This window comes from Aulostomus chinensis, chromosome 18 (genome assembly GCF_037954235.1).
Source record: "Aulostomus chinensis isolate RoL2024-O1b breed Wild chromosome 18, RoL_Achi_v1.0, whole genome shotgun sequence".
NCBI classification, from domain to species: Eukaryota; Metazoa; Chordata; class Actinopteri; order Syngnathiformes; family Aulostomidae; genus Aulostomus; species Aulostomus chinensis.
Window position 1 is genome coordinate 22,507,986 of NC_141337.1, and position 22,033 is coordinate 22,530,018.

A 22,033-nucleotide genomic window follows, 5' to 3' on the forward strand; every position below is an offset into this window, starting at 1 on the left:
TGGATGGAAGAGGGTGGGAGACTACAGAGCAGGGCTCGAGTTCAGCAGTCTGACATCATCTCGCAAGTAATCCCACACCTCCTGTTTGTTCTGAACATCAGAGTGACAAAAACCCGGTGCATGTTCCCTCGAAGTCATGTCTGGGATTTGAACTTCTGGCATGGATTCATAATTTTGTCATCACATCAATAAATCACCAAGTCAGATGTTTCCAAAAGGCGTGTCAGAGCAGTGGTGGTGTGAGTTACTGATGACGACGACCCGCAGAAAAGGATCCTGCATCGATTCACTGCTGGAGTTAAACTGACGACTTTCCAGACCTGCAGACTTCCGTGCGAGGACACAACCGGCACAACTGGACAACAGGACGGAGAATTCACACGTCTGATAAACACCCCAGTCTGAAAACACCTACAGATCAATATGATTGATGGAAATCAATAACACGTAATGTTTATGGGTGTTCGGTAGTGCCCCCTGGTGGACAAAGTTTTAATAGATAAATCACAGTTCAACTCAATTCAAGCCAAGGAACCGAACAGCCTCATTCTCCTGTCTCATCTTCAGCTGCTAGTTGCACTGTGATAATGTGCACTAAAAAAACAAGTGGCCCAGCAAATTTTGTTATTGGGATTTCTAACTGGACTTAAATACATGAAGACAAAAATTGATCTTCCTGCTCAAAGTCACGATAAATCTCCCTCACAGAGTTTCCTCAAAGGTCTGTTGATCAAAGACACTGAGAAGCGGCTGTCGTGGCCAGAGCTCCTGGACCATGCTTTCCTCCACAGAGTAACATCAACGGCAATGATAAGAAGAAGAATGCGATAAGGGGTGGCACAGCGGTGCAGTGGTCCTCACTGTGGCCCCCCAGCAAGAAGGTTCTGGGTTGGAGCCCCAGCTGGAGCACGGGGTCTTTCTGTGTGAGTCTCCATGTTCTCCCTGTTCCTGCTGGGTTCTCTCTGGTACTCCAGCTTCCTCCACAGTCCAAAGACATCAAGAGGGGACCAGGTTAATCCAGACTCTAAATTGACCGTAGGCGTGGCTGGGAGAGCCAATGGTTGTCTGTCTCTATGTGTTGGCCCTGCCATGGACTGGTGACCTGTCTAGGGTGAACCACGCCTCTCGCCTGAAGGCTGCTGGGATCGGGACCCCCCGACCCGTGACCCCTATCATCCCATTTTCTTCTGCTTATCCTGTTAAGGGTCAAGGGGGGCTGTCTATATATAGACAGACAACCATTGGCTCTCCCAGCCACGCCTACGGTCAATTTAGAGTCTGGATTAACCTGGTCCCCTCTTGATGTCTTTGGACTGTGGAGGAAGCTGGAGTACCAGAGAGAACCCAGCAGGAACAGCGAGAACATGGAGACTCACACAGAAAGACCCCGTGCTGCAGCCTTGTTGCTGTGAGGCGACAGTGCTGACCTCTGCTCCACTGTACCGCTACAGTATATCTGAAACAAAACATGGACACTTGAAAAGATTGACAGAAACTCTATTCAGAGTAAAAGATTAATCTTCTAAAACATGAACCTCAGAGAATATCTAGGACCCTGAGTTTCTGGAGCTGGATCTCAACTGTCATGCTTTATCTCTTGTGCATCCCACAACTTTATAAAAGCCCAAAACAAAATCCGACTTTGAGCATTTCATTGAATATCTCAGCCGATTTGAGGACAATGTCAGCACTCCGTTCATCTAAACACTTATCAGGTGCTTAAATGATTTTTAAATCAACAAATGGCAATTTAGATGAAAAGAAATCTTCTAACGATATTCTTAGCATGCATTCTGGAGTCTCCTTTCATCTCAGTTTACTTTCAGATTTCAGAATTCAGGTTACAGGCTAATCGATGACCGTAACCATCAAATGGAGTTGTCATGACACGTCAGAATGGTGTGAACATCAGCGTTATTATTCACCCATGTCTTTACAATCCAAAACAAAGTTTTTCCACATCCTTACACACACACACACACACACACACACACACACACACACACACACACACACACACACACACACACACACATTTCACCCTGTTGCATGAATTCAAATCTCCTTGACTATGTTTCTCATTACGAGGTGGACTGGACAAGTTCCTGACAATCAGCACAGACTCATCCTGCTTCTGAATAATCAAAGGAACTGGTCAATAAAATGGAGGCAGCAGGGAGCGAGAGAAAGAGACAGCACGGTGGAAAAGAAGGGAAGACTAACAAGCAGACGAGAAAAGAAGAAAGATGGCTCTCAGAGGAACCGGTGGCAGCAAAGTTTTCATCGCAGGTGAGATGGTTCGTCTATTGTCATCATTACATGTGATATTATATGACATTTTGACACATCACTTGTACCTGTATAATAACCAAATCTGATCAGTCTTCACATCCCCAGACATCATCACAGGTGTATCACAACTTGCAAATATGATATCGTTATTATTGGTCACAACAAATCAGATAAAACCTGCATGGACTCACTCCAAGCCACTGAGGTCGATAAGAACAACCTTTCAGATATTTCTTTGCAAGATTCAAGATTACTTTTTTTTTTCTTCAAAAAAACACCCATATTTGTGAACTCATTCACACAAATAGGTTGACAAGCTCCACATTGGCATCCAACCATGACAGTCAAACTGTAACCATAACAGTTGAAAAAAACCTCAAAACTTAATGTAAAACAAGAAAGAGAAACCAATCAGTGGGCTGTGATGATAGAAAACCCATATTTAGGACACACCTTCTTAAGGCGTTGTCGAATTTTCGTCATAAAAGTCTGGTATTGTGCTTTTGTAGAAGGTTATTTCATTTATGGAACAATAACCCTTTATTAATGGGTTCTAACTGAAGAAACCAAGTATGTGTCTGCACTGATGTCAGGTCGGAAATCCATCGCGTTTGAGTCAAATAGACTTTGTTCTTCTCGTGCCATATCGCAACAAATGGGACCTCCCAACTCCTCAGAGAAAGAACCACTTCCTCTAATTTAGTTCCAAGAGCGCCCACATTTCTCCACGAGCCAGCACTTCTGCAACAACGGCCAGGGCTCCATGTGACCAGCTGTGACCAAAGACAGCGAAGCGATTTCACCGTTGCTGAATATTTAATTGAATATGTTATTAATTAAAAAAAAAAAAAAGACTGGCATCATTTAACAGTAGAAGTGAGCAGTGCTCGTCGCTCTCAGCTGAATTCTGTGGTTGGTGCTGACCACAGTGAATGTGACGGTGAACGTGTGCATGTTTTGTGTGTGTCCTCCGTTTCCGCACTCTCCAGTGATGGCGTGTATGGTGGCCATGTGCAGTGCAGTCGCCATCAGTGACCTGCTCGACCGAGCCTCTCAGCACTCGGACAAACTGCACTCCCTCAGCACGATGCTCACCCAAGAGTTAGTGAGTGTCTGTGTGTGTGTGTGTGTCTGTGTGTGTGTGTGTGTGTGTGTGTGTGTGAAGGTGGCAGGCTGACAGGCAGCTCTGCACTGAAGGTTTCACGTCATTAAAACAATTTTTGATGGTTTTTTTTTTTATATACAGAGAAAAATCAGGTTTTCATCAGTTTCCAAATCATGTGACCTCGGGCTGAGCAGCAGATACTTCCTTATCTATACATATTTTTTCAGTCTTTTTCATATCGATACAAAATCTGATGTTTACTTTGTCATCATATCATCCACCCATCAACACTCAACACCTATCAGATCTCAAAATGATAGAGTGCTGTGTGGTTCTTGCCGGTGAAAAGGCCACTGGGATATCTTACGGGTGAGTAGAACCTATTGGCTGGTTTGATTTTCAGTAACACACCAAGAAAGAAAAACCTAATTTATTTTTAATTTCTCTCTTAAAAGTTGACCTGTAGGCTCAGAAAATTGTCGCTGCTCTGCTCGCTCTTGGATTAAAAGTCAACCTTCAATAACTCACCTGTTAATTTCTCTCAGTTTAAACAGAGACAGTTAAAGATTGAGGTTATGTGGTTTTATGTGATTGACTCTTAGAAATGATACCTCAGCAGCACTCTGCATCTAACCAGCTCTGGTGATGAGGGAACATTAATTTCTTCTTGGTTCTGACCGTTCCTCTGGTGTCACTGCGGTGCTGCCGATGTAGATTTACAACAACAACAACAAGAAAAAACATTTTGAAAGAATTTTAACTAAAATTTAAAACTCAATGAAAAGGAACTAAAATTTAAAAAGTATCTTTGACAATTTTGTGTACAAGTTACTGTACGAGTGTTAGTTAGTGTTCAGCTGCCAGCACAGATTTCTATACTTTTGCAAACTGGCCCATTTAAAAAACAAACAAACAGATTTTTATGAATTCATCAATACTTGATAGTAGACACAGCTTTGTGTGTGTGTGTGTGTGTGTGTGTGTGTGTGTGTGTGTGTGTGTGTGTGTGTGTGTGTGTGTGAGTGTGTGCGTGCGTGTGTGTGTGCTTGAGTGCTTTCAGTTGATGTATCTGTATCCTGGCACTTTCTGAGCTGTATTCCGTGAAGCTCTTGAGTTGATTGCTTTGGCCTGGCGAACCTCCAGGTCTGAACTGCATGTGCTTGGAGCAGGCTACTGGCATGCGGGTCTACTTTTCTAGTATCTGCTTATAGACTGTAAATACTTCATGAGACCTTTAGTGACCGCCGCCTGTGGTTTTGCATGATGTATGCTTTTCTTTGATTTCCAACATCTGAGGCTTCTATTGGTTTCCGTTCCAAATGCCGTTGGGGTGCTTCTAGTGGTGTGACAGCCTCCTGAATACAGGATGTGCAATACAGTTTTACTCATCCTCTTTCCCTCAGGACACTCATTTCCCTCCGATAGGTCGGATGATCATGCCCCGGCCGTCAATGTGCCACACCTCCTCTCTACCGACACCCAGCGACAAGGAGCAAGCCCTACAAGTGTCTGTAAGTGACTGCTGGCTGAACACTCCCCCTCCATTCTGAGGGTCGCTCCCTCCAAGGGTCAGGGGTCCATCAGAGTGGGTTAGTAATGAGCAGGCCTACTGCAGGATACGTCTGTGTAACAACCTTACGCTGCCCCTCATTTGATGAGCTGCATCATCAGCTGATGGACTACAGTATGTAACTATAATCCATACTCCGAATGATTAATAGGCTGACAGTACTTTTCATGACAGCACATCTGTATTGCGTGATGCATTTTGTAAAAATCCTGATCCATACTTTAGGCTTCAGATCATGTTTACTAGCATGAGTGCAGCATCACGCTGGACAAACAGCCCAGAACAGCCTAATCCAGCCAACCGACACATGCGCGCGCGTGTGTGTGTGTGTGTGTGTGTATGGGGGGGTTCCTCTGGGATTGGTGTTTTCTTCTCACCTGCTGGGGCGTCAGATCAGTTCTCACTTGAAAGCCTGGATCTTGTGATTTCACACCTGAATGTGAGGGCAGAGCCCCCACCCTCGGTCAGTTTGGCTCACCCTGTTTAGAAACACCCTCCCACATCAACAGAACAGTCGAGGCCACCCTGGTCTTCCATCATTATGTTTTTATCTTTTCATAATTATGTGGTGGCTTTTTCTCTGGATTCCACAATCCACTCATCCATTTTCCATAATATTATCCAAAAATACCAGAATCACAATGTTAGGGTCCTCTATGATTGGGCGATTGGAAACAAAGATGAGCGTTGAATGGATTTATTGTTTTGCTCACTTCTTGTCGCTCAAGTCTTGTCACGGCATCACTGGCTGAAGAAAATTCTTGAACATGGGTGACCTGCCGTCATGGTTGGAGTCCAACTTTTGAATCATTGCAATGAAAAGCCAATCTGTGGTCTGGTGGGTGGGTGGTGGTCGGATGTAGTGGGATTCTACAATTCTACAATTTCATTTAGCAGACGCTTTTGTCCAAAGCGACGTACAACACAAGCAAGAATTTAGACCTAATTAAGGGAAAGTCCATAGGAAGTGCAAAAGTGCTTCAGTTGTGATTTGGTCACAGGTACTGCCATCTAGTGGCAGAAGAAGTGTCGCCCCCCCCCCCCTCCCTTTTTTAAAAAAAAATTTTGACAGACATACAACATGACACAACACAGTTGGTGCTACATAGTCACTGAGTGCTGGGTCTTGGACCCTCTGACTGATTCTACCCCACAGGACAAAGAGGAGAAGAGTCAGGTTCAGTGCCTCGCAGCTCTCTGAACAATTGAGTCTTCAACTGTCTCTTAAAAGTAGAAAGGGACTCAGCAGAACGCACAGGGTTCGGTAGTTCGTTCCACCATTTGGGAACAACAGAAGAGAAGAGTCTGGCTAGAGATTTGGAGCAGCGCTGGGCTGGAAGTGGAAGGGATGTAATTCTGCTCCACGTTTGGGACAATGCAGAATTTCCTACCTGGATTACTTGACAAGATTTTCCTACACAGAGAAACAACTAGTAGTCTATCTTACCAAAGGACTAAGTTTGACTGTTTGCTGTTTTGTTTATTGTTTGTTCTTTTGATCAAACAATAAACAGGCCTTCATGCTGAGCTTCATATCACAGAATTGCCTTTCTAACCAACACATTAATTAAAATCAAGAATATAATAAAATAATAATAATAATAATACATTTTATTTATAAGGCGCCTTTCAAGGCACTCAAGGTCGCCGTACAACAGTTTAAAATAGATAAATAAATAAAATAAAACATGCACGATTTAAAAGAAGATCTTGCAATGCATTACGAATAATTTATACTTCCATCCATCTTCAACCGCATGTCTATAAACAGCTTGCAGAGGTAGCAACCCCAGCAGGGAACCCCCAACTTTCCTTAACCTGGCCACACTGACAGCTCTGACAGGGGGATCCAGGCGTTTCTAGGCCAGTGTGGAGATTTCATCCTTCTAGCTGGTTCTCCATCTCCCCTTGCAGCCTCATCCCAGCTGGACTTGCCTGGAACGTCCCCCCAGGGAGAATCCAGGACTTTGTTCATCAGTATTTATTATTACAACATGTTTTATGCTCCCAATTCTTCCTCAACTCATTGGATGATCTGTTTGACTTGTCCTCCAGGAGTCAGACCTGCTCTCACTGGCTCGCTCCCTGCTCCAAGCCTGGATGGGCCCACTGGTTGACCTGTCCTCCTCTGCTAACACACTGCCTCATCCTGCCCAAAACAGTATATCCAACAAGATCCAAGAGCTGCAGGAGCATTCCAGGAACCTGGGAGACGGCCTGAACGTAATATCTGGCAAGGTGTGCATGTGTGACATTTTTTCAAAAATTGTTTTTTTTATTTCAAAAAGTGAATACAAAAAGTCTATCCTGTCCATCCTAGATGTCTCCTGCTGCTCAGGCCATTTCCTTACTGCCCTACAGAGGAGACAATGACATCGGCCAGGACAAGATTTCCAAACTAATCAACTTCCAGTTCCTGTTGTCATGCTTCCGTCGGGATTCCCACAAGATTGACAGCTTCCTGAAAGTCCTCCGCTGCCGGGCGGGGAAGATGCAACCCCAGTTCTGTTAAAAACTGGGCCTGCCAGCTTGATTCTTTTCCAAAAGCTTAGACCAGCTCATTCTAGTGATCTATAGCTAGTATCCTGACTGCTCGTGCTAACTGATAGAGATATCAGCTTTCAGAAGGTGAAGATGTCAGCTTTTTAACCCCAACACAGATTGTTTTAACCCTCATTGATAAAATATTCCCTTGGCCTTTTTAGAGGTTCTGATACAGACTCAAAGTTAGAAATGATAAAAGTTGAGAATGTCAGTTACAGGCAGGAGAGCTACATGAGGGCTTAAATTCCAGTCATTTGTTGTGTTTCCAGCTGGTCTGGGGGGCGGGGGGGGGGGTGAACTAACCATACAATGAACAATAATTGGTTCAAACCTGTGAGTTCTCTTTCCCACAACTCCTCCTCATCTCACTCTGACTGAGGCTGAATCTACTCAAATCTGAGCTGGGTGACTTGGAGGAACCAGCTGAGGTATCAGTTGGTCCATTTACACACACACACACACACACACACACACACACACACACACACACACACACACACACACACACACACACACACACACATTCTAAACTGAACTGGCCACACTGACAATCAGTCCATGTTAAAGCTGTTACCTCCAACCTGTCGCCAGCCTCTTCTCAAGTCATCCTTCACACAGGGATTCAGAGCCTCAATGAAGACTGATTCCCTCTGCCTGTCCAACACTCGACTGCCCTCTGCAGCACTCACATTCAGTTAGACTTCACCGATGCATCTTTGAATGAAAGGAATAAAATCCTCTCTTGCACAGTAAAATAATTGTTGATTTGGGTTTTTTTGTAACTCGGGCCTGAGCCTGAAGGTACTTCTATTATGTTTGCTCGGCAGAGCAACACAGTAGCAGCACTAAAAACACACACTAAACAGTGTCCCAGCCCCCCAGAAAACAAACTAAAATAGTAGAATTTGAGTGTGTGTATTTGTGTGTGTGTGTGTGTGTGTGTGTGGGGGGGGGTGTCTTGTAATAACATCTAGTGCTGATTTGGTGTCCCATGATCCCATGACATGGAAGCTATTGAAAAAGAACAAGCTGAAAAATATGGAATTCATTTTAATATTCATGTGAAATATAGAATTAAAAAATTGCATGTGAACCAAAAAAAAATAGAGGCCACCCTTCATATATGGACCCCCGAGTAGTTGACCTACAAGGACCCACCGCGGGCCGGGGCCGCCCCTGGATGAGGGCTGGGTTCCGCCACACTGAGTCGCTCGTCGCTCCGGCGTCAGGGAGGCAGAGGAGCGCGCTCGGTGCCCGCCCGGTGAAGCGACTCCCATCCGCCACATTGACACGCTCCGTCTTCCACCTGCGTGCGTTCCACTTCGTGTTTCGGGAATGAAGAATAAACACGAGCCGCAGGTCCAGACGCCAGCCGCTCCGGACGGACTCGACACGCCGAGCTTCGAGGTGACGCTCCAGCAGCTCAACGACTTGTTGACGGACGACAGCGGCTTCTACAACTGGCCCACGAAACACTTCCACGAGGTTTACCCGCGGATCTACGTCGGCAATGCGTGAGTCATTGTTGTGACTTGTTCTGCACCTCTCCATTGTTGTGCATCCATCTGGTGAACACCCACCCCCCCATTCAGGTCAGGCGATAGAAACCTACCGCTGTCGCCATGTTAGCAGTTTATCATATTAAATCCCTCAGTTAATCTTTCAGATTACAGTACATTTGATTTTAATCTGCAGATGAATGATCGGCTGTAGTCTTCTTGTCATCCTGTTTTTAAAATGTTTAATTCTAACAAGTGAAAGCCTCGTGATCCCCGCAGGAGCAAAACCAGCGCGTCTCAGCCCAGACAGAGGAGTTCTTGTGAAACAGGGTTTTCCTGTGTGGATGTGGATGTGGATGTGGATGTGGATGACAGCAGGAGCGATGTGGTCACGAAGGCTCGAGGAGAGCTGCAGCTCCAAATACGTAGTGTGTGATTCGGTTTGAAGTGCTTATTCCTTTCATTCATCTTCTAACCTGTAGAGAAGAAATCGGTGATGGCTGGTCAGGTGGAGGCTCTGCCTCACACGCGTCATAATTCTTCTATGCTTTCAGCTTAAATCTGGAATGAGAAGCAGGCAGATGTCGGACTTCCAGCACGAATAGCAGCGCTGTTCACGTCCCAGCTCAACAGCTGGAAAATAAATCACCGCCTGTCCAACAGACATTTGGAAAAAAGAAGAAAAAAAAAAAGAAGCTCTTATCAGATGACAAAAGGGATGAAGAACAAATTGAGAAAGTCGTTTAAAAAATGCAAAGTTAGAGGAAAACAAGAGAGATGTCATCAGACTTCACACACTGTTGGAGGAACAAAGGAAGTGTGCTCAAGGGCCCAGCCAGACCAGTACAGCACTGCTGCGGAGGCCATCAGTCCCCTGGGACAGGCTCTGTGGGTCTGTCGGTGGAGGTCATAGTTACGGGATTCTTTCCCTCATTGGATGTGGACTTTTATTTTTCCCCTCAATCTGAACACACTGAGGAAACAAAATCATTGTAGTTGGTTTTGTCGCTGTTGCCAAGAGTCTGACCCCGGCGACTGAGAGAGGTGTGCCTCCCGCTGGGGGCTCGTCACTGGCAACGCTGCCGAGGAAACAAATGTCTTCAAAACAGTCGATAAAGTTTCACTGCCTGAAAGCCAGTTCACACCACAGATGAACAACGGGAGCCTACGCAGGGAGTGGTGCTGTGTCCATGGCCAGCTGCTGTTTCCAAGAGGCAAAGAATTGATTGACATGCAACATTCGTCCGATGGAGCAGGGGGAGCGTGAGCGGTGAACCCAGAGTAGAAGTGAGCAGGGTCAAAGTTGATGATGAGACAAAATGGCTTCCTTCTCTGGGTGTGGTTGTTTTACCTGGAGTCACTTATTTAAGATGTTAGCAACATTGCCACCTACATGTTCTTCACTGCAGTACTTGACTGTTGGTGTTTATACGGTACTGGGAATACTATTCCCTCGGCTTTCAAGCAAATGCACACTTTAAAATTTAATTACTCTGATATGAAAGCTTTAAAATAGAAGCTCTAAGGTGTTTTTGTGTGCTGGGTGAGACGGGGGGGGGGCGGTGCTCAGGAGGGAAAACCAGTGTCTCCTCTTCCTTTTCTGCTGAATTGTCCTCGTTATAATCAAGAACATGTCACCACTGATATAGGAAGAGCACAGACAAAAGCGTCTGCACGGCTCTATGAAGTCTGGGAGAGAAGACCCCCCCCCCCCACACACACACACACACACACACACACACACTTTGTCCTCTCGGAGCTGTGTTTGACGAGTCTGTCTCAGTTCCCCTGTGTAATGTGAAAACCTGCCAGGCTGAAAGCTTGATGCTGCACCAGTCGGCTTCAGCGCGTTATTTTTAGCCGTCTGGATCTGAAAGGCGGGAGGTGCCGAGTGGCACAGCAATCCCAGAGGTGCACTGAGAAAAACAGCAGATCTCTTCAGCACAGGAAGGAAAATGAAAACTTCATTTCATGAGCTAAAAACAAATCGGTGCCAATCATGGAACGCAATCCAGTCTCTTCAGAAATGGCAGTGTGTTATGGTGCGAGCGGCCAACCAGATCTTTTACAGGTCTGAGGCGGAAAGTAGGTCAAGGCAGTGAATCAACACACCAACTCCTGTTTGCGGTCAGCAGCCATGATGGCGAGTGTTTGGCTGAGCCCATGACTTGTAGTCACAGAAGGAAGTGAGCACTTAGCATTAGCGCTGTTAGCAGCTGTATGAGCGTTTCAGTGCAGGAGTGGTGGAAGCACTGCATGAATACCAGCGATGTGTTTGTACCAGTGTCAGCACAAACACCAACGCAGTAGTAGTACTCACACCTGCAGTCCATTGATAGTATCACCATTAGTAAAGGCGCTCTGATCAGGATGTTTGATCACTGTGACGGATGGCGATTCCCCCATCACACGGGTTTACCTGTAGATTTACATTAATCATGTGACGTTTTTCATTCATTTAAATGTCCCCAGCAAACCTCGGTTTTAATGATTCAAATAAAGAAAGGAGGAAGTGTCACTAACTGGCAACCAGAGAGAGACGCTGCAGCCCCAGCAGCCGACACGTGGCTGACATCGTGGAGCTGCTTCGTTCCTGAGCAGGGCAACAAATCCAATCTTTGACACTAAAAAATACTGAATGAGAAAGCACACCAAGTTAGAACAAATGATCGATCCAGTGAGTACTTCACCCATATTTATTTGTTGTTGCTGCAGTGTATCGATTGATCGAAAAATCAGTCCCAGTCGACGACAAAACGCGAGAATCTGCGACTGTAGAGGATTGAAGCAGTGCAACAACAACAGACCCGATCCAGAACAGTGTTTCTGGTCAGTCAGCCCTCAGTTCTCCTGACGAATCCGACGTACAGACAGCCGCTGAGCGGGGTCGGCTCCCAAATCAGCCCTGAGAGATGATGGGTCCAGTTCTTCAGAGTCCGTGTGGTGTGATGACGGTCTGGGGACGAGAAACGGCAGGTCTCTTTCTAGAAAACAACGTGAAATGACGGACTTGTTTTCTCATCAAGGCATTGTGATGCTAAAAAACCCCTGTGTGTTGTGTTGTGTGGCCGCTGCTTTCACGACACATCAAATGGACGCCATAGTTGTCGTGACACAGTTTGGCCCCTGCACCCTGCAGCGTTCTGTATTGAGCTGTTACTGTACGTCGATGAAGAGTTCAAGACTCAGTGCCTCGAAGAATGAAGAGGCACGCACGATCCTCAGCTGCTCTGAACCTCTGCTGTACTTCTTTGGTCATGTGATCTTACTGTAAAGGCTTCTTGTGTTCATTGGTAATTGGCATTGAAATCCACAGGCTTTCCTTTCGTTTGTGTGGAACCGCAGGCTCAGATAAGGTTTACGAACAGAGTCTTTGTGTGTGGTACTGCACTCCACATTGGCGGCAACTGGAACTGAAGTATCTGCATGCGTCTTTTTATCAACGTGCTCCAGGTTTGTGGCGACCAACACGATGCGTCTGAAGCGTCTGGGCATCACTCACATCCTGAACGCCGCAGAGGGAAACTCCTTCATGCACGTCAACACCAACGCTGAGTTCTACGCAGGCACGGGCATCAGCTACCACGGCGTGCCAGCCAGTGACACCGATCACTTTGACATCAGTGTTTACTTCGAAGAGGCAGCGGACGTCATCGAGAAAGCTCTGGCATACAAAAACGGAAAAGGTCAGAGGCTGAACTACAGGTTGTTGGCGTGTAACTAACATGCGGTTCCACCATGTTCCCATGCAGGGCCGTGACATTGTTTCGTTTCATGTACGTTGTCAAGAAGCTTTAAATTAGTTTGAGTAACTGAAGAAACAAGACTTTTCTAAACCGACCGCTTCGAAACATTTGACAGATTTATTAAAAGAGAACAACCATGTTTGGAGAATTACTGTATGTCCTCATTATGTATTGGAGTGTCACAATCTCTGTTCTGTTCTATTCCAATTTTAAGACAGCTTAGGGTCCAACAAGCATGTGTCGTGGTTACAGGCCCACTGCCAACCTGCGGGACAACACACGGCTGGGCGGTAGCGCCTGAAAATATTATCTCTTATTTTTTTTTTCCACTCCAAACTGGATTTGTAATTTTATATAAATTTATATTCTGTTTATAATTTATATAAAATTCTATTCTGTATTTTTTCACCTCTTAAAAACAAACTACAAGTCACATAGGGCTGCATGATTTGACCGGACCACCGATGTGGTGTAGTTGAGTAAATGTACAGCTCTCCTGCCACCGTTGAACAGATGCTGCAGAGAAGCAGTTCAAGACTGACGAGACTGCACCTTTTTTCAGGAAGGTACTCCTTCTCCTTCTCCTTCTTGCAGCCATGTTGTCACTCGTAGGACGTAAGCACAGGAGGAGAGCGCAGCTCAGGAGTACCAAAGGGAGTGGCGGCAGGAAGTGAAAATGAAAATCTAGAGATCCGTTGTAAAATTGTCTTGTAATACAATTTAAAATTATTTGATAAATTTGAGGAGTCTCCATGTTCTCCCTGTTCCTGCTGGGTTCTCTCTGGTACTCCAGCTTCCTCCACAGTCCAAAGACATCAAGAGGGACCAGGTTAATCCAGACTCTAAATTGACCGTAGGTGTGACTGGGAGAGCCAATGGTTGTCTGTCTCTATGTGTTGGCCCTGCCATGGACTGGTGACCTGTCCAGGGGGAAGGCTGCTGGGATAGGCTCCACCCCCACCACCCTGAACAGGATAAGAAGTAGAAAAATGGATGGATGGATGACAAACTTGATTCACCTCCCAGCCCTGGTGTATGGATTATGAAACTGTACAGAATTTACCAGAGCCATTGATGATGAAACCACAGGACCAGACACACAACAGCTGAGCTAAATGTGCGACTGTACTTGCTATCGTAACGTCGTTAAAGGTGAACGCATGTTGATGTTTCTTCTCTCCCCCTGCAGAGGGCAAAGATAGAAGAACATACCTTTGAATCGACATCAATACAGAAGTCGTCATGTGATCACTCTGCTTGTCTGTTCCTCTGCAGGTAAAATCTACGTTCACTGCAGGGAAGGCTACAGCCGCTCGCCTACATTAGTCATCGCCTACCTGATGCTTCGCCAGAGCATGGACGTCCACAGCGCTCTGGCCACGGTGCGGCAGAAACGAGAGATCGGACCCAACGACGGCTTCCTTCGGCAGCTCTGTCAGCTAAACCAAAGTCTGGCTGCAGAGGGAAGATTCTGGAACAAATGAATTTGTGGAAACTCCTCAGAGAGCAGAAGCTAATGCTAAATTGCACATCACTCTCTTTCTCTAGTTCTACAGCTTCAATCAGCCGTCGATCTGTGAGGGAACGTTCTGGAAGTCAGGAGAGGGGATCAGGAGTGTACAAAGTAACGCACTTTTGACACATACGCAGTATTTGAATCAGTGTGCTCACCTGGTGGTACCTCGTCCTGATCATTTAAGCTAATGTGTATTTCCACGCGTGTTCATGCTGAGACCCGTCATGATTCGTGATCAGTAAGCGTGTTTTTCATATCTTTTATAGTTTTGCACACTGTTCCAGAGAACAACATTTAAAGGGAATGTTAATGTAATGGTACATAGATCAGAATGTCAAATGCACTTAATGTAAAAGTGGTGGGAAAATAGTGTAAGTGAAATGATGTCGGCGCCGCCTTCTGTCAGCCAGCCTCCACCCCCCTCCCCCTGAAGGCTTCCCCTCCTTCACCACCGACACTGCCAAATCTCTCAGTCCCAGATGGTCCCTACAGAGACTTCTAGAAGCTACTGTGATTGATTTCTGTTCTGTTCAAGTTATCAGGGCGCCATTTTCAAGAGAAGAGATTTAGAGGATCCACTTTCTGTCTGTTTTGGATTTTGTTTTGATATTCAAGACTGAAATTGATCAGCTGTTCTGCGGGAGCGGTAAAGAAGTAGACAGAAATATTAAGATATATTTGTGTCCCTGTGAATGAGACTGACAGAGCCTCAGCACCGCTTCAGTTTGTCATTTTGTTCAGGCAATATTTTTGCATATCGTATTGGCTGAAAATGTTCCTATCAGTATTATTAGCACTTATATACTGCAGTTAAGATGTGTTTTACAAGAACTCTGTATGTCGATCATATTGTTCAACTGCAGCGGAGCAGCTCTGCTATGACAGGATGAACGCGCTGCAGCAGTTCATTCAGTAGTTGATTCAACAACAATCAGTCACCAGCTCTTTTGACAGTCAGTGACTCATTGACATGCAGAAATCTCTAACTGGTCCCAGCCTCCCCACAAATAAGAATTTAATGCACTTTTTTGGGGCTCTGGTGCATTTTCTTGACTTTTTTATCAACCCAGCGATCAGTCGTGAAAATGCTCAGCAAATTACTTGATAATGAATATAATAAAAGTAACAGTCATTCGTGGCAGCCCTGTTGCCCTAATGAACATTTCACTGAGGCAGTAGATAAATTTGGTGTGTATATCAAACTTATTAGGCCATTGTGCATAATGAGTATTTTTACTTTTGATACTTTACTACACTTCTAACTGTATTTTTGTAATTTGAGTTGATATATGAAGAATATTAGTATTCAGTCCCCCCCCCCCCCCCCCTCCTGATATTAGCCCACAAGCATTCAGAATAGGACATCTGTGCACAGCTCTGAGATGCTACTTTTAGCAGCCCACTTGCTAAGCGCAGGCGCCGACCACAAAGCGGCCCGGCCGCACGCCTGCATCTGTAAAGCTCCCAAACGAACAGTCCACATCTGGATTATCCACGGGTGGAAAAACGTCGCTTGACAGTTTTTCGGTGGGTTGTGTTGTTGGGGCAGTTAGTGTCATGTAGACACTGCCAGAATGTGAGGACTTTTACCAGTAACTCTACTCAGTTGGCACCTTTTGCACATTCTTGTGTGTGTGTGTGTGTGTGTGTGTGTGTGTGTGTGTGTGTGTGTGTGTGTTGTTGTCATGACTAAATGCAGTTTTCTATTGTACAGCAACAGTATACATTGTGAACCAAAGTGTTGACTCAGTGTAATCTACTCTGTGTGTGTGTGTGTGTGTGTATTTATGTTGTCACAGTGTGCATTATTGAGTGTGTGTTCATTTTCACGCTGTGCATTATGGAGCCTGTGACATGTAAATCATCCTGTGCATTTGTGAGAAGGCTGTGTCGTGATTGGTCGTGTCGGTGGACTGTCAGAGGGACAGACAGATGATGACTCTGCTGATTTGAAGTGCACTTTATAAATGACACTTGTGATTGTTGTTGCTCTTTTCATACATTCAGTAAAAACTTTGAAAACAACACGGCTGGTGTGTGTTTCTTTCCACCCAGCTTGGGATTTCTGAGGGGGAGCCTCGTAGAGCTGCGGAACACATGACAGTGTTGCTCATTACTATCGTCCTGTGTGACATGATTACTTAGGAGAACTCCTAACGTCTTAAAACTCAAAGTGTCTTTAGAGTATTTAGACAGGCGTTGATGTTACAAGCTCCATGTGTTATTATGATAACGCTTAGTTATGTATAACAGTGCTAAATAAGCGTAACTTGAACTTAATTAATGCCTAAAAATCACAGTGCATTCTTCAACATGTATTTCATAGTTGTTTATTACTGATTGTTTTCAGGATTTTGTTATGAGACAACACATTTGAGAATTCCAAACAAGTGGGAAAGTTGAAAAAAATAACAAAAATTTAAGTTATGTATTAGCTTCCAACTTAATAAGCACAGTTTTCTCTTTGTGCTGTAATTTGGAGACAAATGACCGGTGAGGATATTAGTTTTCAGCGCTGCCACTAGAGGGCAGTTTGGACCTGCGGTTTCACACACACATGTCATCAACTCTTCCATGTTGCACACAACCCCACATATCTGTTACATCCCTAATACATTCATCCGCCACCGTATTGATTCTGCTCTATTGTTCCACCACGGTACCACACGCAAACTACAACTGTTTGCTTCAGAAACTTCTGTATGCTAACATTCTCCTGACGTTTATTTTTTAGTGTAAGTGGCAACAAATAAATTTGAATTCTACCAAAGTATAAGATCATGTGTGTGTGTGTGTGTGTGTGGGGAGGGGGGGGGGTCTGTGTGTGTGTGTGGGGGGGGTCTGTGTGTGTGTGTGTGTCTGTGTGTGTGTGTTTCTCTGTGTGTTTGTGTGTGTGTGTGTGTGTGTGTGTGTGTGCGTGCACGAATGCGCGCGTGCGTGTGTGTGTGTGTGTGTGCATTCCACAGGTTCTGGAGGGTGACCTCCATGAAGGGGCTTCTCGCCCTCACTGATGTTTTCCTTCAGCTTTTCATCTTTGTCTCATTTGTCCTTTCTACTGTTTTCACATTCTTTCTTTCTTTGTCTTTCTTTCTTTCTTTCTTTCTTTCTTTCTCTCTTTCTTTCTTTCTCTGTCCTGCCCTGACACATGGAGTTAACGTGAGGACATGTCTGTGAGGAGGGTAAAACTGTTACATAACATGTCTGCATGAATGAACCTGAGGGGGAGGGGCAGTCGTGTGTTTTCGTGTGTGTGCGTGTGTGTGTGTGCGTGTGTGTGTGTGTATGTTACATGGGATGAGTCAGATTAACGTGAGTGTAGTGAAGTGTGAACCCACCATGTACTGTAGATCCTCAGTATTTGCAGTATATGTCCTTCCAGCTGGCGGATCCATTTTGGCTTCTCTAACTTCTGTGGCGCTCCAGCCAACTCATGTTGCGTAGCCATGAAAACGTGGTTTCGTGGCCCCTTTGCTCTTCTTTCAGAGAAGAAATACTCCCCAGTTCTGATGCAACTGATGTCATAATAACATTTTTCTAACCCTCAAAAGCAGCCATTGTTCCTCTGAAGGGACAGTTGAGCTGTGCCACCACACCCTTATAGTCCCACCCCCAAAAAAACAAAAAACAAAACAACCATTGGCCAGACCACTTTTGGAGCTTGGATTGTAGTCATTGTCATGTGTGCAACTTTTGGCGATGTCAAGACTAAAATTGAATTTTAACGCTTATGTAATGCAGCCTGTACCTCACCCGCCATACGTTGCCTTTTTTGAACTCATTTTTACACAACTAATGCACATTGAACTGAACCCAGAGTTTTCCATCTCTAGAAGAAGGCATTAGGATAGGAAAGGAGTATACACACACACACACACACACACACACACACACACACACGCGCGCACACAGGTTTGCACGTTCCATTGACTGCCATTCACATGGATAGCCTCACCCAGACCCTCACCCTCATTCTAGCACTCATGATGCTACTCGCTAACCTTCCCCTGACCTCAGTCACTTTCCATACATAGTGGAGTTCTCTAGGTTTGGTAGAGGAAGATGATGACGAGAGCTTTCACCTTTGACTCTGTCTGTGAACCCAGGAAGATCCCGATGGATCCACAACCCCATCAGAGCACAGCTGAAAACAGCTTCTTTTTGAGCTGAATCATCGGCTCTACGGACGAAGGACTTCCCTGAGCTGATGAGGACATTCCAACGTTTTCTCGCCAGTCACCTAGAACAACTCAGCTGATAAACTGCTGCAAGTGGCTGACAAAAGGGACAGGGTCATGTAGAAGGATACTTCACCAGGGTCAAAGCCTGATACACGAAGCATGACCCGAGAGCACCGACAGTTGCTGCAGTCAGTGGTCCTGAGTCCTGTGTGTCAGTGTGTGAGGAACTTCCTTCTTGGCAGCTCAGTTTTTGACAGGTATCCAACATGACAGAATCCTCAAGGAAACAGCTGAACCTTGCTAGGTGCAAATATAAGAAAAGCTCTGTGTTTCAGCGTGAACACTGGCTCCGGCTCAAGGTAGCCGGCTCTTAAACATGCCCCCATCTTTTTTCAACCATACTACACTCTCTGATTTCTCTTTTCAACAAGTGAGGTCGCCCCCTGTTTAGAAAGCATTCAGCTTTTATCTGTATTGGCTTTCCAGACCTCCATGGCACTGTGAGTGGAGGCCTTTTATTTATCTCTACTTCAAAAATAGAGCCAGTTCCCCTTTGTTTTCAGTCATTGTGCTAAGCTAGGTTCACCTGCAAGCGTACCATAGCAACATGAGAGCAATATCCACCACTTCCTTAAACTGTGAATGTGACTTTATACCTAAATAGTTCAGTTCCTGAAAGGGAATGAGAGAAGGAAACCTGGATGTTACTGCATAATGTTGCATCTCACCGATAAGGGATTTTGTTCCACTGAGGGAATGCTGATCTCCTGATAGCGACCCCCCTGATATGATGTAGAAACAGGTTATGTAATCAAAATCATATGATTATACTTATGATATTCTTCAGTCGGCAGCACTTTTTTATATGCGGAAACAAAACGGTCAAATTTCAACATCAAAAAATATGAGCATGACTCTGTTTTCAGAACTTCGCCAGTGGCACTTTTCCATTAGCTGAGGGGAAAAATCTGTAAAGGATGCCCCAGTCTATCAATCTGTGTGTACAAGTGTGTGGTCATCTGTCTCTCTCTCCACACACACACACACACACACACACACACACACACACACACACACACACACACACACACACACACACACACACACACACACACACACGCGTGAGCGCGCGCCATGGCAGTCAACATTTGTTCTGTAGCAGCTGTGCCCTCATGTGTTTTGGGGGGGGGTTGAAGGTGAAGTGTCAGTGGATTGGCAGGGATCTTCTCCTGCACAACAATCCTAAAACCAACTTGACTCAACTGGCTTTCATGCGTGTTGGAGTTTGAAATAATTTAATAGGTGGTTTCCAAATTTAGCACGTGTGCTGCGTGCAGGACCCATCTGGATGTGTACGCGCAGCACGGTAACACGGTTTATGTAACGTCTCCAGCTCACCATAGGTCACTATTCCCTGCATTTCATTTGTCAGGATGACGCTCAGCATTTCACTTGGTGTCCTGGTCATCATCACAGTGGCGCTAACACAGGTTGATAGCTGATGAGTGTCTCTGCCGCTGATTGAAAATGAGATTCCGCTGCAGTGTCTCCTCGAGTCTTTTCCATGTGACTTCAGATGCAGACGTTAGAGGGGGGCGAACATGATACAGGCCACACCAGTTGGCTCAAATCCTTTGTTGGAAGAATTTGTTTTACAAAATTTTATGACTATAACAACCATGATGTATACTATGATTAAAAAAAAGTAGTGATCATAAAGAATTTTGAACAATCAGCCTCATTTATGGAATATTCTTAATAATAATAATTTCGTTTTTACAAATTAAGGGCCTTATTTGACCACTCAGTTTCATCTTACAGACAGGAAACAAAGCCCACTGGTGATTAAATCCTTATTTCTGAATCTGTAGTTTGTAATAGTAGTAGTAGTAGTAGTAGTAGTAGAAGTAGTAGCAAGTAAATTTGAGGTTTTCCCAAAATATTGTTATACTTATCATGAATGTGAGATACACTCACTAAGTCCTTGATTCCCTAACTGGGGTACAAAAGTTAGGTTCGAGGCGTGTACACAAAGCAGATGTAGTGTCATCTCAAGACACTTTTTCTGCTTTTCTTCCTCGATTGACTCATCCATCTCAATCCAAATGGCCAAAAGCTCCATGGATTCAGAGGCAGAGTAGGGATGGAAAAAAAAGGGCCCCTGACCACCCAGTATGCTGCCAAACTGACTCACATGTGCATATATCTTTGAATCCGTGTCAGCCAACAACCACGGGAACAGCAGAACCCAGACAGCTGAAGACCAAGTTCCTCCGTGGCTTGAAGCGTGGTGTCTGGCGGAGCTGGCGTTGATGTTAGCTTTGCTCGACTAGCCGCCGGTGGTGCTACAATAACACCATCTATGGAGGTTAATGGAGTGTAAATGTTTAAAGTGGTTTAAGAACTTAAAAACAAAAAAAATATTGAATTCATCAAAGTAGTACATCATCATTTGGCGCCTCATGAGCTTAACAGTAGAAACATACTGGTTCTTCTTCTCCTCCGACAGTCTCCAGTGGATGGAGAGTTTGAGTCCCAGCTCCCGTGAGCTTGGAATCCAGCAAGCTTGCTGTGTCACTGCGTGTTTCTGTATGTGAAGGTGAAACATGATGCTTTGGAGTCACATTCTACTCAAAAAATTAAATGCTGCATTCATCATTCAAGTTAGCCCTTGTAAAACAAAGACGAGAAGTACTTAACTTCGCGCTACGAGAGGTTTGGATTGTATATTCATGACATGAATGCATTCGCTTCATTTTCCATCATTATGTATTATGAAACACATTTCGGTCCATACTCTTGAGCTGAAAAGCCCCAAAACTTGTATGCGGCTTCTCTGCCAGAGATTTTGAAAACGCGTGACATCGTGCAGGCTGAATAAAATGAGACGCATCATCTGCACGTCATCGATCTGTTCTTTCCCTCTTTGGGAAGGAATCCTTTTCTTGTAAATGCATAAAGCATAGGGATTAATATCAGCCAGACATATCTTTTGTGTTATCTATATTCTCCACAGAAAATATTAAATTGCTATATAACGGCTAGTTAATGCTTAGTTATAAATATGAGGGGTGAATCAGCATCACATTATTATAATTAACCATTAATGAACGCTCTTTCATGTAACTCTGCCCTCTTTAAAAAGAAAGTGTGGTATTGCATTTTAGTCGAGCTACACAGAAACGGAGTTTTTGGAAATGATGAAGCAGAAAATCCACATTTGCCTCCTTGTCTTATCAGTCTTTTATCCTTCAATGATTCGCCACGGCGCTGTCACATGACTAGCTTGGTATCACCGTTACATTTTTCATTTCTCAAGTGGATTTTCATCTCTCTGTTCAGTTTCAATTTTCTGTCAATATTATCCAAGCTAGTGGACCAAAATAGCCAAGTTTGGACACTGATAGACCTGCAGCCAATAGGAGCCGGGAAACACGTACACAACTAAACCATTAACCCTTTACTTGCTGTTTTACACAGGCACATACATGCCCGGAATATGTGAACGGTCGTGTTGGCATGGAAGGACGTTGCTGGTGCTAAACTTGTCTGGCTGGAGCTCATGGTCACAGTGTGAATGTCG

The 22,033-nt window shown here is 44.8% G+C and overlaps 2 protein-coding genes across 2 annotated transcripts; both read left to right on the forward strand.

Annotated features, from left to right (window-relative positions):
- The first annotated feature begins 2,246 nt into the window (after nucleotides 1–2,246).
- prl (prolactin) lies at nucleotides 2,247–7,614 on the forward strand. Its single transcript, XM_086185655.1, has 5 exons — nucleotides 2,247–2,289; nucleotides 3,282–3,397; nucleotides 4,801–4,908; nucleotides 7,023–7,205; nucleotides 7,288–7,614. The coding sequence occupies exons 1-5, from the start codon at nucleotides 2,247–2,249 to the stop codon at nucleotides 7,477–7,479; spliced, it is 642 nt and encodes a 213-aa protein (XP_086041781.1). The 3' UTR covers nucleotides 7,480–7,614.
- A 1,084-nt stretch (nucleotides 7,615–8,698) lies between these two features.
- Nucleotides 8,699–16,292, forward strand: LOC147245766 (dual specificity protein phosphatase 3-like). The gene is made up of 3 exons (XM_086185654.1): nucleotides 8,699–9,025; nucleotides 12,464–12,696; nucleotides 14,032–16,292. The coding sequence occupies exons 1-3, from the start codon at nucleotides 8,847–8,849 to the stop codon at nucleotides 14,238–14,240; spliced, it is 621 nt and encodes a 206-aa protein (XP_086041780.1). The 5' UTR covers nucleotides 8,699–8,846; the 3' UTR covers nucleotides 14,241–16,292.
- The last annotated feature ends 5,741 nt before the right edge of the window (nucleotides 16,293–22,033 follow it).

What these genes read in the sequence shown, in the direction of transcription:
- prl (XM_086185655.1), top strand. Translation starts at nt 2,247, where the DNA reads ATGGCTCTCAGAGGAACCGGTGGCAGCAAAGTTTTCATCGCAG. An exon ending in CGATGCTCACCCAAGAGTTA is followed by an intron (nt 3,398 to 4,800) that starts GTGAGTGTCTGT and finishes TCTTTCCCTCAG; the next exon opens with GACACTCATTTCCCTCCGAT. An exon ending in TGAACGTAATATCTGGCAAG is followed by an intron (nt 7,206 to 7,287) that starts GTGTGCATGTGT and finishes TGTCCATCCTAG; the next exon opens with ATGTCTCCTGCTGCTCAGGC.
- LOC147245766 (XM_086185654.1), top strand. Translation starts at nt 8,847, where the DNA reads ATGAAGAATAAACACGAGCCGCAGGTCCAGACGCCAGCCGCTCCGGAC. An exon ending in CGGATCTACGTCGGCAATGC is followed by an intron (nt 9,026 to 12,463) that starts GTGAGTCATTGT and finishes AACGTGCTCCAG; the next exon opens with GTTTGTGGCGACCAACACGA. An exon ending in GGCATACAAAAACGGAAAAG is followed by an intron (nt 12,697 to 14,031) that starts GTCAGAGGCTGA and finishes GTTCCTCTGCAG; the next exon opens with GTAAAATCTACGTTCACTGC.